This window comes from Babylonia areolata, chromosome 8 (assembly GCF_041734735.1).
Source record: "Babylonia areolata isolate BAREFJ2019XMU chromosome 8, ASM4173473v1, whole genome shotgun sequence".
Classification (NCBI taxonomy): Eukaryota; Metazoa; Mollusca; class Gastropoda; order Neogastropoda; family Buccinidae; genus Babylonia; species Babylonia areolata.
In genome coordinates, this window is record NC_134883.1 from 15,121,279 (window position 1) to 15,136,257 (window position 14,979).

General features: G+C 42.7%; 1 protein-coding gene across 1 annotated transcript in view; it reads right to left on the reverse strand.

The window, feature by feature from the left end:
• LOC143284564 (protein pigeon-like) overlaps positions 1-7,038 on the reverse strand; it is a 75,784-nt gene extending 68,746 nt beyond the window's left edge. The window contains exons 1-3 of the mRNA XM_076591353.1: positions 6,874-7,038; positions 4,904-4,992; positions 2,768-2,824 (exon numbers count right to left, since the gene is read on the reverse strand). Of these exons, the coding sequence (XP_076447468.1) occupies positions 2,768-2,824; positions 4,904-4,992; positions 6,874-6,958 (231 nt within the window). The 5' untranslated portion in view covers positions 6,959-7,038. The remainder of the gene's footprint in view (positions 1-2,767; positions 2,825-4,903; positions 4,993-6,873) is intronic.
• Between the last annotated feature and the right edge of the window lie 7,941 nt (positions 7,039-14,979).

Sequence of the window (14,979 nt, forward strand, 5' to 3'; positions counted from 1 at the left end):
ACACAGCACCTGCAACATGACACACAAGCATTCTCTGCTAACTCCACACACTCACGATAAACACACAGCACCTGCAACACGACACACAAGCATTCTCTGCTAACTCCACACACTCACGATAAACACACAGAACCTGCAACACGACACACAAGCATTCTCTGCTAACTCCACACACTCACGATAAACACACAGCACCTGCAACACGACACACAAGCATTCTCTGCTAACTCCACACACTCACGATAAACACACAGCACCTGCAACACGACACACAAGCATTCTCTGCTAACTCCACACACTCACGATAAACACACAGCACCTGCAACACGACACACAAGCATCCTCTGCTAACTCCACACACTCACGATAAACACACAGCACCTGCAACACGACACACAAGCATTCTCTGCTAACTCCACACACTCACGATAAACACACAGCACCTGCAACACGACACACAAGCATTCTCTGCTAACTCCACACACTCACGATAAACACACAGCACCTGCAACACGACACACAAGCATTCTCTGCTAACTCCACACACTCACGATAAACACACAGCTGTGCCGAACTGCAAGGCACCGGTGGAAGAAATCCCTTGGCTACAAAACAAAATCTCATCCGCTGATCATCTGTTTGTACAGTTAAGAGATTCAGAATACATTTTCCCAGCTGACTGACTAGCTAACTGGTAGTTAATACATGACAAGTGGCGAAACTGATAATTCATTTTGAAAAAAAATTCTTCATTTACTATTTAGCTAGCTAACCAAGTTGGAAAAAAGAAGAAGAAGAAGAATTCTCTAACATCTGCTCGCCAGGTAAAGTTTACTGACTGACTGGGCTCTGACACAAAGGGGAGAGCTGGGACCATACAGCTGAGTGTTATCCACTTCATGGATGCATTATGAGAGTGTTGCACAAATTCCATTACCAACACTGCAGGTGGCTGTATCGCAGGTCTGGTTGATACTGGCATACATAATAAAAGAAACTGTAGAGTACAGCCTTGCGACTTGGTCCCCAACCTGAACAGACCCCCAAAGCGGTATTCTCTACATTCTATTTCATCATCAGAGAAAAATTATCCCAGATTTTGTGGTCTTCCATGTCCTCCACTCACAGCAACCTCAGTTCTAATTCCCCCTACACTTCCATGCCTGTGGTGAGTTCCTGTCAAAGTCTTTCATGCTGGCAAGTCAATGGGAACCATCACTGGAAAGATGTTGTGGAATTATTGGAAAGTGGTCCATCACTGGAAAGATGTGGTGGTCTCCAATCCAGAAGGATGCTCACTGACTCTGTCTCCGTGATCACACAAATACTGTCATCAGTACGGGGCATTGCATGTGGTGTTCTGCGCAAGCTGAATCAGAACAGGCTCGACTGAACATCACCCAAGTGACTCAACTTTGTGCAGGGTCTCTTCCGCTGTGTGGCCTCAAGAGCATCCACACTGATGACTTCCTGTAGGCTAGTGGCAGGTGAGCTGTGTGGCCTCAAGAGCATCCACACTGATGACTTCCTGTAGGCTAGTGGCAGGTGGGCTGTGTGGCCTCAAGAGCATCCACACTGATGACCTCCTGTAGGCTAGTGTGAGCTGTGTGGCCTCAAGAGCATCCACACTGATGACCTCCTGTAGGCTAGTGTGAGCTGTGTGGCCTCAAGAGCATCCACACTGATGACCTCCTGTAGGCTAGTGGCAGGTGAGCTGTGTGGCCTCAAGAGCATCTACACTGATGACCTCCTGTAGGCTAGTGGCAGGTGAGCTGTGTGGCCTCAAGAGCATCCACACTGATGACCTCCTGTAGGCTAGTGGCAGGTGAGCTGTGTGGCCTCAAGAGCATCTACACTGATGACCTCCTGTAGGCTAGTGTGAGCTGTGTGGCCTCAAGAGCATCCACACTGATGACCTCCTGTAGGCTAGTGGCAGGTGAGCTGTGTGGCCTCAAGAGCATCCACACTGATGACCTCCTGTAGGCTAGTGGCAGGTGAGCTGTGTGGCCTCAAGAGCATCCACACTGATGACCTCCTGTAGGCTAGTGGCAGGTGGGCTGTGTGGCCTCAAGAGCATCCACACTGATGACCTCCTGTAGGCTAGTGGCAGGTGAGCTGTTTGGCCTCAAGAGCATCCACACTGATGACCTCCTGTAGGCTAGTGGCAGGTGGGCTGTGTGGCCTCAAGAGCATCCACACTGATGACTTCCTGTAGGCTAGTGGCAGGTGGGCTGTGTGGCCTCAAGAGCATCCACACTGATGACTTCCTGTAGGCTAGTGGCAGGTGGGCTGTGTGGCCTCAAGAGCATCCACACTGATGACTTCCTGTAGGCTAGTGTGAGCTGTGTGGCCTCAAGAGCATCCACACTGATGACCTCCTGTAGGCTAGCGGCAGGTGAGCTGTGTGGCCTCAAGAGCATCCACACTGATGACCTCCTGTAGGCTAGCGGCAGGTGAGCTGTGTGGCCTCAAGAGCATCCACACTGATGACCTCCTGTAGGCTAGTGGCAGGTGGGCTGTGTGGCCTCAAGAGCATCCACACTGATGACTTCCTGTAGGCTAGTGGCAGGTGAGCTGTGTGGCCTCAAGAGCATCCACACTGATGACTTCCTGTAGGCTAGTGGCAGGTGAGCTGTGTGGGAGTAGTGCACTGAAGTAAACTTACTGACAAGAGAACAACACTCAGTCCTGCAACGAATGCTTCCTGTGGCTATATAGAGTGGTAGAAGTAAAAGAAAAAAAAAAGCAATATACTGCATTTTCTGACCTTATGTTTCTGTGTTGAGGGATCATAGACTCCAACATGGGTTACCGGTCCTTTCACCTGAAAGTGAAACAAAAAAACAACAGAAGTTGATTTTGTTGATAGCACACTACACTGGAAAGAAAATAAGAATACAAATGTTTGTGTTGTGTTAAAAAAATAAATAAATAAATAAAAAGTGCATCCAAATGATACAGAATTTGCACTTTTATCTTTTTTCATGTAATTTACAAACACAAATCATATATATGAGCAAATGGACATGAGTGCGTGCAAACACACACACACACACACACACATACAAACACAAACACATTCAACTTGCACGCCTTTTCAGAACATACCATGCATTTGTTCTAAAAAAATGTGTAAAGTAGTTCTGTTCACACCGCACTGATTTTTACACATACAGCTGCACTGTACTCTGAAGCCCAACAATATGAACACACATTGCTGGTGAGGCACAGACAATCAGTTCCTGAACCGTACAGGTATAATTAGCTGTGGAGTGCCGTGGCAGAACTGGTATGGCATTGGACTTCTGAGCCAGTGCTCTGGGTTTGATTACCCCATTTTGCATCCTTGGGAAAGACGCTTTACTCAGATTTTCCTCCCTCCCTCCCTCCGTCCAGGTGTGAATGGGTACCTGACTTCCACTGGGGAATGTCAAAATGGTGAAGGAAGGAGAGGATTGTGCCCTGCCTTCCTATGCCGAGCCTGGACACAATGGATATCAATTCATTGCCCCAATGGCCATTAAAGGATAAGGGACCTTTAACCTTTAACAGTTAGCTGTGGAGTTTGGCCAATACCAGTACTGCAACAACCCTAAAAATAACTCTGGCACCACCAGTCAAGGAATGTATTAAAAAAAAATATATTAAAAAACCACCCTGTAGCACTCTGTCTCTGCTATTTCCTTGCACAATTTGACTGCTCATAGCACTTCCACTTTGACTGCTCATAGCACTTCCACTCTGACTGCTCACAGCACTTCCACTCTGACTGCTCATAGCACTTCCACTCTGACTGCTCATAGCACTTCCACTTTGACTGCTCACAGCACTTCCACTTTGACTCTTTGTGTATAAACCTATCTGCACTTCAGCCTATATTTGAAAAGAAGAAATAGCCAAATGACTAAAGCACTGGACTTTCAATCTGAGGGTCCCAGGTTTGAATCTCGGTGATGGCACCTGGTGGGTAAATGGTGGAGATTTTTCCAATCTCCCAGGTCAACATATGTGCTAGTGCCTGAACCCCCTTCATGTGTATACACAAGCAGAAGATCAAATACACACATGAAAGATCCTGTATCCATGTCAGTGTTCAATGGGTTAAGGAAACAAGAACATACTCAGCATGCACACCCCCAAAAACAGAGCATGGCTGCCTACATGGTGGGGTAAATAAACAAAACGGTCATACACATAAAATGTTACATGTCTCTCTGAGTGTGTATGTGTGTGTGCCTGAAATCTGACTGAATGATGCAGGAAAAGAATGATGAGCACCTAGTGGTAGCTGTCAGTCAGCTCTACCCAGGTAGGCAGTCTGTTGTGCAAATGACCCTGTGTTTGTAGAACGATTAGAGCTTGGTCTCTGACCGAGGATAGGTGCTGTATAAGTATCCATATCAATCTTCTTCTTCTTCTTCTGCGTTCGCGGTCTACAACTCCAACGTTCACTCGCATATACACGAGTGGGCTTTTACGTGTATGATCGTTTTTACCCCGCCATGTAGGCAGCCATACTCTGCTTTCGGGGGTGTGCATGCTGGGTATGTTCTTGTTTCCATAACCCACCGAACACTGACATGGATTACAGGATCTTTAACGTGCATATTTGATCTTCTGCTTGCGTATGTACACACACAAAGGGGGTTCAGGCACTAGCAAGTCTGCACATATGTTGACCTGGGAGATCGTAAAAATCTCCACCCTTTACCCACCAGGCGCCGTCACCATGATTCGAACCCTGGACCCTCAGATTGAAAGTCCAACACTTTAACCATTAGGCTATTGCACCCGTCATCCATATCAATCAATCAATCAAAGAAAGTGTTTTTGTCCAGCCAGTGTTCTCTCGGGATGAACTGAACAAACCACACAACAACCCCATCATCACTATCACACAGACCTTCGCATCTTCTGACTGGTCGTTCCAGGTATAGATCAGAAGACCTCCCTTTTCCTGGTTCACCAGCCGCGGGCGGAGAGCTACATCATCTGGCAACAACAATCAATCATTACAAGTAAGAGTACTAATCACACAAAAAGGATATTTCAATACATGAAACTGCCAGCGTACCCAACTAATTGTACTGATTTTCTTTCTTTCTATTGATTAAGAAAAAAAAATGTACCATGAAAATTTTTCTATTCAGGTATGTGTTAAAATATTTTGATTCTCTTTCAGTTTCATGCTGTTATTTAGACAAAGACAAAACAAAATTCAATTCACATAAAACAACATCAACTAAAATATCATAAAATAACATCACCCAGGAAATTACTTCAACCAGTTGGCTATCAACAGTTTAGCATATCAAAGGCAAAATATTGAGAATAAAGAACAAGACTATCATATAATTATTTAGATAAATTGTATTCACCTGCTGTCAAAATGAACTCTTGGTTGTAGTGGACACTTAAAGAAACAGTCTTGGATGGGCTTTATATTCATCATGAATGAAGATTCAAACAAAACAAAACAAACAAAAAACATACAAAAAAAAACAACACAAAACCACAAAGAAACCCATCAAACAACACAAACTGAGCTGCATGATACTGGGACTGTCTGATCTACATGTGTGTGTGTAATGTTTTGTGCTGTACTGTTATGTACTGGGGAAAGTGTGTTGCCAAAGTGCACTGCCATCCTTTTTTTTTCCTGTCTGCAAGAGTGTTTTGTTTTTACAATCCAAGTGGATTTTTCTGCCTAATTTGACCAAGAATAACCCTTCTGTTGCCAAGGGTTCTTTGTGCTGCTCAGTACATGATGCATATGGAACCTATAGTTCATGATCTCATCCAAATGACTAACATCCCACCACTCAAAGTCAAGTGATAGGGAGGACATTCTGATGAGCGTGGGATTCTATCCTGCACCCTCAAAATCTCTCACTTTCTTGATTGACCCAATACCAGTGGGCCACCACTTTACACTTTGTGTGTGTGTGTGTGTGTGCTGTGTGTGTGTGTGTGTGTGTGTGTGTGTGTGTGTGTGCTGTGTGTGTGTGTGTGTGTGTGTGTGTGTGCTCTGTGTGTGAGTGTGTGTGTGTGTGTGTGTGTGTGTGTGTGTGAATGTATGTGTTCTCTCTCTCTCTCTCTCTCTGTGTGCGCGCGCGCGTGTGTGAATGTATGTGTGCTCTGTGTGTGTGTGTGTGAATGTATGTGTGCTCTCTCTCTGTGTGTGTGTGTGTGTGTGTGTTCTCTCTCTCTCTCTCTCTCTCTCTGTGTGTGTGTGAATGTATGTGTGCTGTGTGTGTGTGTGTGTGTGTGTGTGTGTGTGTGTGTGTGTGTGTGTGTGTGTGTGTGTGTGTGTGTGTGTGTGTGTGTGTGTGTGTGTGTGTGAATGGTCATCCAGACAATATTCTACACGTATTGAGGCACCATATATTATTTTGTGATCAGAAGATGGTTTTAATTTCCATTTTAGCACTCTGCATGCATAAACAGTGCCTCCTACTGATGGTACAAATGGACTGCTGTCACAGATGAGTAAAACGTCTTGTCATAACACGTGCCTGTTTCTCTGTGGGTTTGCCAGACACACACTTTTTTTCTTGTTGCACTATGTCACTTGCCTGTGACATTTGCTTTTCTGCTGCTCATGTTCAGTGGGTAGGGGGCAGTTATGTAGTTACATAAGTTCATCAACATCCCTTCTGCTCTCAGAACCAGAAACATCACTGACAAAAAGTCACCCCAGACACCCTATGGCCAGAATTTTACCTGCACAAACAGGTCACTCTTCAAAAATCAAGTCGTAAAATCATGTTTTGTCAATTTGTTTTCATTGACGCTCACCACAATAGTGAAACCAAAATGACGTGCAGTGCAGATCGCTTGTAATGCTTCCTTTTCGTCAAAACAAGTCATTACCTGTTATTCCCAGTGACTGCCGGCGTTCCTGGAGAAACTGTGTTATTGAGCCAAGTAAGTCAAATGTTTTGACAAACTCCAGCATGACTTTTCTGCCATCAAATGTGTAAACACAATCACCGTATCTCAGTTCGACAAGATAGCAGACAGCTGATCACGTGCTAAAATCCAAGAGAGTAGCTTCCCTTCCCAAAGGTAACGCGTCGTCGACTCCAAGTCACCAAAGACCATTCCGGTTGGGGATTCACTGCGAAACAAAATGGAAAAACAATTAGGGAAGAGAATGCTGCCTACAAAGTCACAACATCCAGCCTAACGATGCAAGTTGAAGCTGTGACACATGCCCTCCAGTGGCTATCGTCTATCCATATGCCCGGAAACCAACATGCCATGATTCTAACCGACTCAATGAACCTCATACAGAAAATTGAAAATGGAATGGGAAGCCCAGACGGGTGGCGTAAGGCAATGCGCAACTTTCAGATTAAAAAACTTACATGGCCATACTGCCCGGGACATGCAGGTGTTAAGGGAAATGAGCGAGCTGACAGACTTGCTGGTAACGCAACAACAACGAGCGGCCTACATCTAGGAAAATCGGACATCCACAGAAACGTCAAAGAATATCAAAACTGAAGAACAGGTACAAGGCCATCACACCATCGATCGCCTCAAAGAAATAAAGGCAGAGAGAGGGAGCGGCCGTAAGTCTAGCATGAAAGGCAGAGCACGATGCTTTGTAAATCAAACAAATATCGACATCATTTCCAAACCAACATTGCGCAAATTTCTTCAAAACGGAACAGAGTCTCTGTGGGCTTTTTCAAATACAATAGACTGAGCAACACTCTAGACGCAACGTTCTTGGCATCAGAGATCTTTTCCCATCCCTCTTGCGGCCAATCAGTGGTAGCCTCTGTGCGTGTGTGGATGTGCGTGTTTGTGTGTATGTGTGCGTTTGTGCATGCGCGAGGGTGTAAGTGTACACAAGTGTCAGGAGAGTTCTGTGCACATGCGTATGTGTGTGTGGAGAGGAGGAGGGGGTGCGGGGGGGGGGGGGGTAGAGGATGACTGAGGTATGTGTGTATATGCATGCCTACACTTACACTGTGGGAGCAACGGAATATTGGAACGTGCGGGTGAGCATATATATATATATATATATATATATATATATATCTTTGTATATATGTATGTGGGGTGGGGGATATGGGCGTATGTGTGTGTGTTTGTACAAGTAAGTGTGCCTCTGTGTGTGTGTGTGTGTGTGTGCCGTGGAAGCTGCAAAACGAAGCCTAGAAATGAGTGTGTGGAGGAGGGGGGTAGAGGGGGTGCAGGGTAATATGCGCGTGTGTGTGTGTGTGTGTGTGTTGGGGCTCATGTACGTTTAAGTGTATTTGACTGTGCTTTCATATCTGTGAAACTGCATGTTTGGTGCATATCTGTTATGCATATGTGTGTGTATGTGTGAATGTGTGTCTGCATCTTTTACATTTATTTGCTTATTTATCAACATTGTTGTCTTATTTATTTATTTATTATTATTATTACTTTTTTGTTGTTGTTGTTTTTGGTTGTTTTTGTTGTTGTTGTTTTGCACGCTTATAGTTGACTTCATCAAGTTTTTGCGCCTTATACATATTAGTATCATTATTATTATTATTATTAGTTCTTTTTTATGTATTTATCTATCATTTATTTACTTTTTTTTCAAGGCCTGACTAAGCGCGTTGGGTTACGCTGCTGGTCAGACACCTGCTTGGCAGATGTGGTGTAGCGTATATGGATTTGTCCGAACGCAGTGACGCCGGCCTCCTTGAGCTACTGAAACTGAAACTGAAACAGACTCCCAGTTGTTGTTCAGTTATCATTTGTGTTGCATACGAAGTAGCTGGGCGTCACCGGATCCTTGATCGATACGAAGCTCAGTGCTTCGCGGAGATCCCGACAAAAATGTCATCGATCGACACCGGTAATCGTTACGTACGATAATTTTGGTGGGAGTTCGTCGGTAAATTAAAAGATAGTGGGAGTTCGTTGGTGATTTTGATGGGGGATTTTAATGGCAATGAGGAGGCGCTGAGAATCATGATCTGTGGATCAAGAGTTTGATTCCTGGTTAGACTTTTCTGTACGCGGTTCTATCAACCGCTATGGTGATAAATTCGTGCAGGACAGCAGCGAAAGCAAACTCAAGAATCAAGAAGAGTCCGCATAGACTTTCATTGACTGGACCAAAACCAGCACCCGTTAATTATTCGGGACCGATGTCGAGCTGTTCGCTGCACATCGATGGAGGCCATATTTTTATGGTGATAGCATGGGGTGTCCTAACAGTCTTTCCTACAGGTTCAGGTCTAAATGAGCTGCCACAACAGGTGTCTACAGGTTTAAAAACTGGTTAAAATCTCTTCTGCTGTCAAGATGCTTAGGAGGCAGGCGATGTTAATCTGCCAAGCACTGATGTATCTTGAAATGAGCTATGGCATGCATTACACTGGTGTTCGCCGTAACCGCCTTCGTTGGGCACAGACTGTTAATTTTAGAGGCCAAAGGACCCGACAGTTGTAACAACGTGCTACACTCTGGGTTCAGGCATAGACACTAGAAGATAGAGATACTAGTGTCTTTGGTTCAGGGGTAAAATAGTCTAAAGGAGTTCCAACACATGCATGAGTCTAGTCACCCACCTTCTTGCTACCTGCAGATACACAGAAAGATGCAAATTCTTTCCCAAACGAAGGACTGTGAAATTGTATGTTTGTCTTGTTGCCGTATTAAACTCTTACGCGCCAGAGCCAAACCCAGGCCATGACAGCATATCAGCCACCTTACCAGAAAACTCTGAAGATCACTGCCCATGTGGGGAGTGTGACCTGTCACTTACCTGGGGACAAAGTGGTGTCCAATGCGAAACCTGTTAAGGCGCAGCTGCATGCGGAGCTGCACTCAGGCCTTCAGGACCAAGGCCCTGCAGCAACCAAAGTGAAGCTGCAGGCCCGCAAATCACCACACCACCAGGAAAAAAAAAGACAGAGGGATTTCGTGTTTACTGTGATCTGGACACCTTGGGGATGAAGGTGTCCAAGGAGGGGGACTGGACTGTCTTGGCAGGGAAGGCATTCCAGTCACGGATGGTTTTGGGGGAAAAAGGATCAGTAGCTTCTGTGATCAGTGCAGCATGATCCGTTGGTACCGCATGCAGCTGCGCCTTAACCGTTAAGGCCAAAATCTGGCTGCACCTTAACCGTTTGGGCCAAAATCCTTTCCCCCTTTTTTTTCTATTTTCATCCTCTTTTCTCTCTCCCCCTCTCCACGCTGCACACCTCCCACATGTCAGTAATAGCCAGACTAACGGCTGATGGACATTGCAGGAAGAAGAAGAGTGATTTGGATGATCTTATTAACACCTATTATCTTTCCAATTTAGGTTCCTCTCCCACTTGAAATGGCCAGGAAAGCTTACTATGCACACACACACACAAACACCTAGTGCACAGACACACACACACACACAGTGCATGCACACACACACATAGTGCATGCACACACACACACACACTGTCATACAGCCTCATTCACTCAAGTTCACATGACAGACTCACACACAACGTTCGCATTCTGACTTCACTCTTACCCAGGGACAACAAGATAACAACAACTGATTATTAATAGTTCAAAGAAAAATAAACAATTATGTTCACATTTTCCTTTCAGGGATAAATCATGAAAAGTCCAATCCAGGAAAACACAATCAATACTTTCTGTTCTCCCTTACACTCGCTGTTATAGCTTTTAAATCATAATGATAATTTTCATTTGTTTCTTTCCACGACTGTGTTGTCTGATGGTGCTTCCCAAACATCTTTCGGTGGGCGATATATCAGCCAAACACCTTCATCCGAAAACAGGCCAGGCGCTGAGGATCCAGTACTTCAAAATCAGCTTCCCTGAACCTCCACAGTCCAACAAGACTACGTCTCACACTCTCTCTCAGAATGGTAACAGTGTCTGTTCTGACACTCTCAGACCCCAAGGTCTATTTTGTCCCAGGTCACTCCTGTGACCAGTTCAACTGTGCGCAGAGAGGGGAATGGGAAGAATTTTGGTGCACTTTACAACCCGACAACTCGTGAACACATATTCACCTCAGCGCCTAAAAACACGTGCATCACGAGCCTTTCTCCAAATATCAAGTTCAAATTAATACAGTAACACAGCCACACCATACAAGAAATCTGACCTTTACAGTAAACACATTATGACAACCAACTTGGTGCCATGACACACACACGCAGGGTGATTTCATAGACTCACTTTGTTGTGTGAGTGAAAAAGAATAATACCATACTCACCTGGCTTGTGGATAAGAGTACTTTTTTTGGAAGCCTTTTTTTTTTTTCTCTCCAGCCCGCAGTCAACTTTAACATTCAGTTGTATCGTATTGCATTTTATTCTCTCATATTCTCTTGTATCATAATTTAGTCACAAATAACAGATTTCACGATGAAATTTGTGCGGACCTCTTCAGTGAGAGTGTGTTACCATAATCCAACACACCCATTTACAAAAAGAAAATTTCTGTCTGCGCCTGTATTTGTTTGCATTTTTCTGCACAGTTTTAGCAGGGACAGCTTTCTTGCTGCCCTTTGTTGTTGTTTTTTTTTAAAATATTTTACATGGGCTTTGTACCTTCTGAACCTGGTTCTGTGATCGCTTCCAATTCATCCATTCATTTCAAACAAACAGTCGTGGTCTGTGAATAGAAGCGTTTAATACAGGACCAGAGAAAACAATGCGTAGCTTATGTACACCAAGCACATTCCAGAGGTTTCAAACCATCAAACTACAGGTAATCACTTACCAAGCGAAACTCAAAAGCACACAAATATAGAAAGGTGTACAAGCAAGGAAAACTGAAGTCAGTGCTACATCTAACCAAAACATAATTGAAACTGAAAAAGACTCCTCTGTACCTGTGAACAGACAAGAGAGACAGACAGAGAGCAAGAGCACAATAAACAGAAAGATAACAGGACATGCATTCAAAAACTGAAAGTTAAACATTTCCATATGATGCACTGTATCTGTCCACCAAACCATCTGTGAACAGACAAAGAGAGACAGACAGATAGACAGAGAGTGAGAGAGACAGACAGCAAGAACACAATAAACAGAAAGATAGCAGGACACGCATACAAAAACTGAAAAAGTTTAACATTCCACCATGATGCGACTGAATCTGTCCAACTAATCTAAAGCAAATTATTCTCAGTGTGTGACCAGCACTTGTCTATATCTCAAAAACTTTCATGATGTTTATGAACTATTAAATAAACTAATATTCATCCAGATCCACTCTGGATGCAATGTCAAATATGATCAGCGATGAAAGATGCACACATTATAAGAGATCTGCTGTGAACTTAAAAGTCCTACATGAAACATTCTGCCATATCTCCACAAAAAAGTTCAAAGAGCAGCCCACAAAGTCTACAGATTCTTGTTGCTGTAAACATTATACATTTATAAAACACTATTTTCTGTCCATAGAACGCCTTTTAAAGATATAAAAAAAACAACTTTGTACTCACCATTCACATAAATGTTTTGAATGAAAAATAATCAGGAAAGCCTCCAATCTCCAACAATCTTTTTCATATATAGCAGCAATTTCAAATATTTGGAGAAAACCCATTTCAAAGCTAATCTCCTGCCTGCCATGCCCCCAATAAAGATGGAAAAAAAATAAAAGAGAGAGAAAAAATGCGAACAAATGGACAAAGGCAAACATCGAAACATGTGATAGAATATTCGTAATATCTGAAATATTTTACTGTTTTTATTTATTTTTTGTTGTTTTTAAGAAAACAGCTAGTGCAATATAAAAACTTTTTTAGGACCCATATAATTTATCAAAAAAAAAAAAAAAAAAAATCTGAAATACATGTTATCGAAGTTGACTAGATCAATATCTCATCAATTTCTCCTGTATCTAATTTATATTATTAAAAAAATAAAGAAAGAAAAAAAGGCGGGGTGGAGGGGGTGTGTGTTGGAATAATGTAAATGCAATCCTATCATCCACTCTAAAGTCAACCGTCAATTACATAATTTTCTGCTGTTTCTTATTTCTCACATGTAAAAAAGACAAAAACACAACAACAAAAAACAAACAAAAAAATGTTGAAAATGGACAACAAATCTATATCCTGAAACTCAGAACAGAAAAGCTTTTCTTGAACTTGATGGCGTACTGTCGTATATCCTAGCCCATTTTCAGTGAGTCTCTGTGAGAGAGAATGTGTGTGCGCACACCCATAAACTCAACACAGATCAACAGAAGAATAATTTTATTGTAAATTATTATTGATTCCTCTCTCGTGAACAGCAGGGCATCAAATACTTGAATAAGTCTTCACAATCAATGACAAAATCTACTGGCTGGCACACAATACAAATTTTATGCATTCTTTCCTTTCCAATGCCAGATAAGGCAACAAGATGACTATTATCATCTCTCTTTTTTTTTTCTTGCAGAATTGAGGGCTGCTTTCTAAAAAAAAAAAAAAAAAAAAAAAAAAAAATCTCCGTTCCCAGTACAATCCATGGTTTTTAAAAGACTAGGAGGAAGGTGGCAGAATGGTTAAGACGCTCAGCTGCCAATACAGAGAGTCCGTGAGGGTGTGGGTTCGAATCCCGCTCTCGCCCTTTCTCCTAAGTTTGACTGGAAAATCAAACTGAGCGTCCAGTCTTTCGGATGAGACGATAAACCGAGGTCCCGTGTGCAGCACGCACTTGGCGCACTGAAAAAGAACCCATGGCAACGAGAGTGTTGTCCTCTGGCGAAATTACGTAAAATGAAATCCACTTTCATAGGTACACAAATATGTAAGCATGCACTCAAGGCCTGACTAAGCGCGTTGGGTTATGCTGCTGGTCAGGCATCTGCTCAACAGATGTGGTGTAGCGTGTATGGATTTGTCCGAACGCAGTGACGCCTCCTTGAGAAAGTGAAACTGAAACTGAAACTTTAAAAGACTAAAAGACTTTCTGTTGGTATTTATTTTTGTCACACCCCAGAATTCTGGTAAACTAAAATGCCTTCTAGCTGGGAACAAGAGAACTTCCTCGAATACCCTTTTTTTTTCTTTCACAGTCATCATCTGCTGTCTGATTATCAAGGTTTCTTATATCAAATCTAGGCTGTACCTGCTCATTTTCTGGTGCTCATTATAAATCTTTGAATTTCTCTATCCAAGAAAATAAAGTTATTCTGAACGTACAGCATTATTAAAAAAAAAAAAAAAAAAAAAAAAAAGAAGAAAAGAAAAGAATATTCATTTCAGACTAAAAAATCGCACAAAGATCTGATGGCACAAAACAACACTGATGACACCACAAACCTCACTATATAAAATGACATTAATATGTCAAGTTAGCATGTTAGTCAAAAATACTTTCACATTGGCAGAACGTATGTGCAAAAATGTGTCCTCTTGATAAATATAATTAACATTTAATACCAACACACATCCACTAATCACTTAGGAACATTTCGATAAACATAAATCAATTCATAGCCTCTGTATTTTACAGGAAGTTTAAATAGCATGAAAGAAAGCTCATTCTATGTGCATAGAAGTGCATAGATGTTTGAAACTCTGAAAAGAGAATACATCCACAAATCATCATGTGTTAAAAAGCCAGTTATACTAACTGTACAGATAACAGAACTGACAAAATCATTCACAGTGTCACACCAGTATTTATCAACACATCTATGCCTGCCCCCTTTTATTCTGGGTTCCAAGTTTATGCATATAAATACATATATATATTAATTTTTTTTTTTGTGCTTGTTTGCTTTGTCATTTTCATTTGGGGGTGAGGGGGAATGGGGGGCAGGGAGGGTGGGGGTGGGGGGAGGCAGGGAGGGGGGGGGGCGCAGGCGGGGGAGGGGGGGGGGCAAAAAAAAAATTTTTTTTTCAGTGTGGGATTCATGTGAGAATCTGAAATTATGATAAGCCTTTGAAAAGTATTGCAAAAAGGCCTCTAACAAAAGACATTTATTTTGTGACTTTTTTTTTTTTTTTTTGGGGGGGG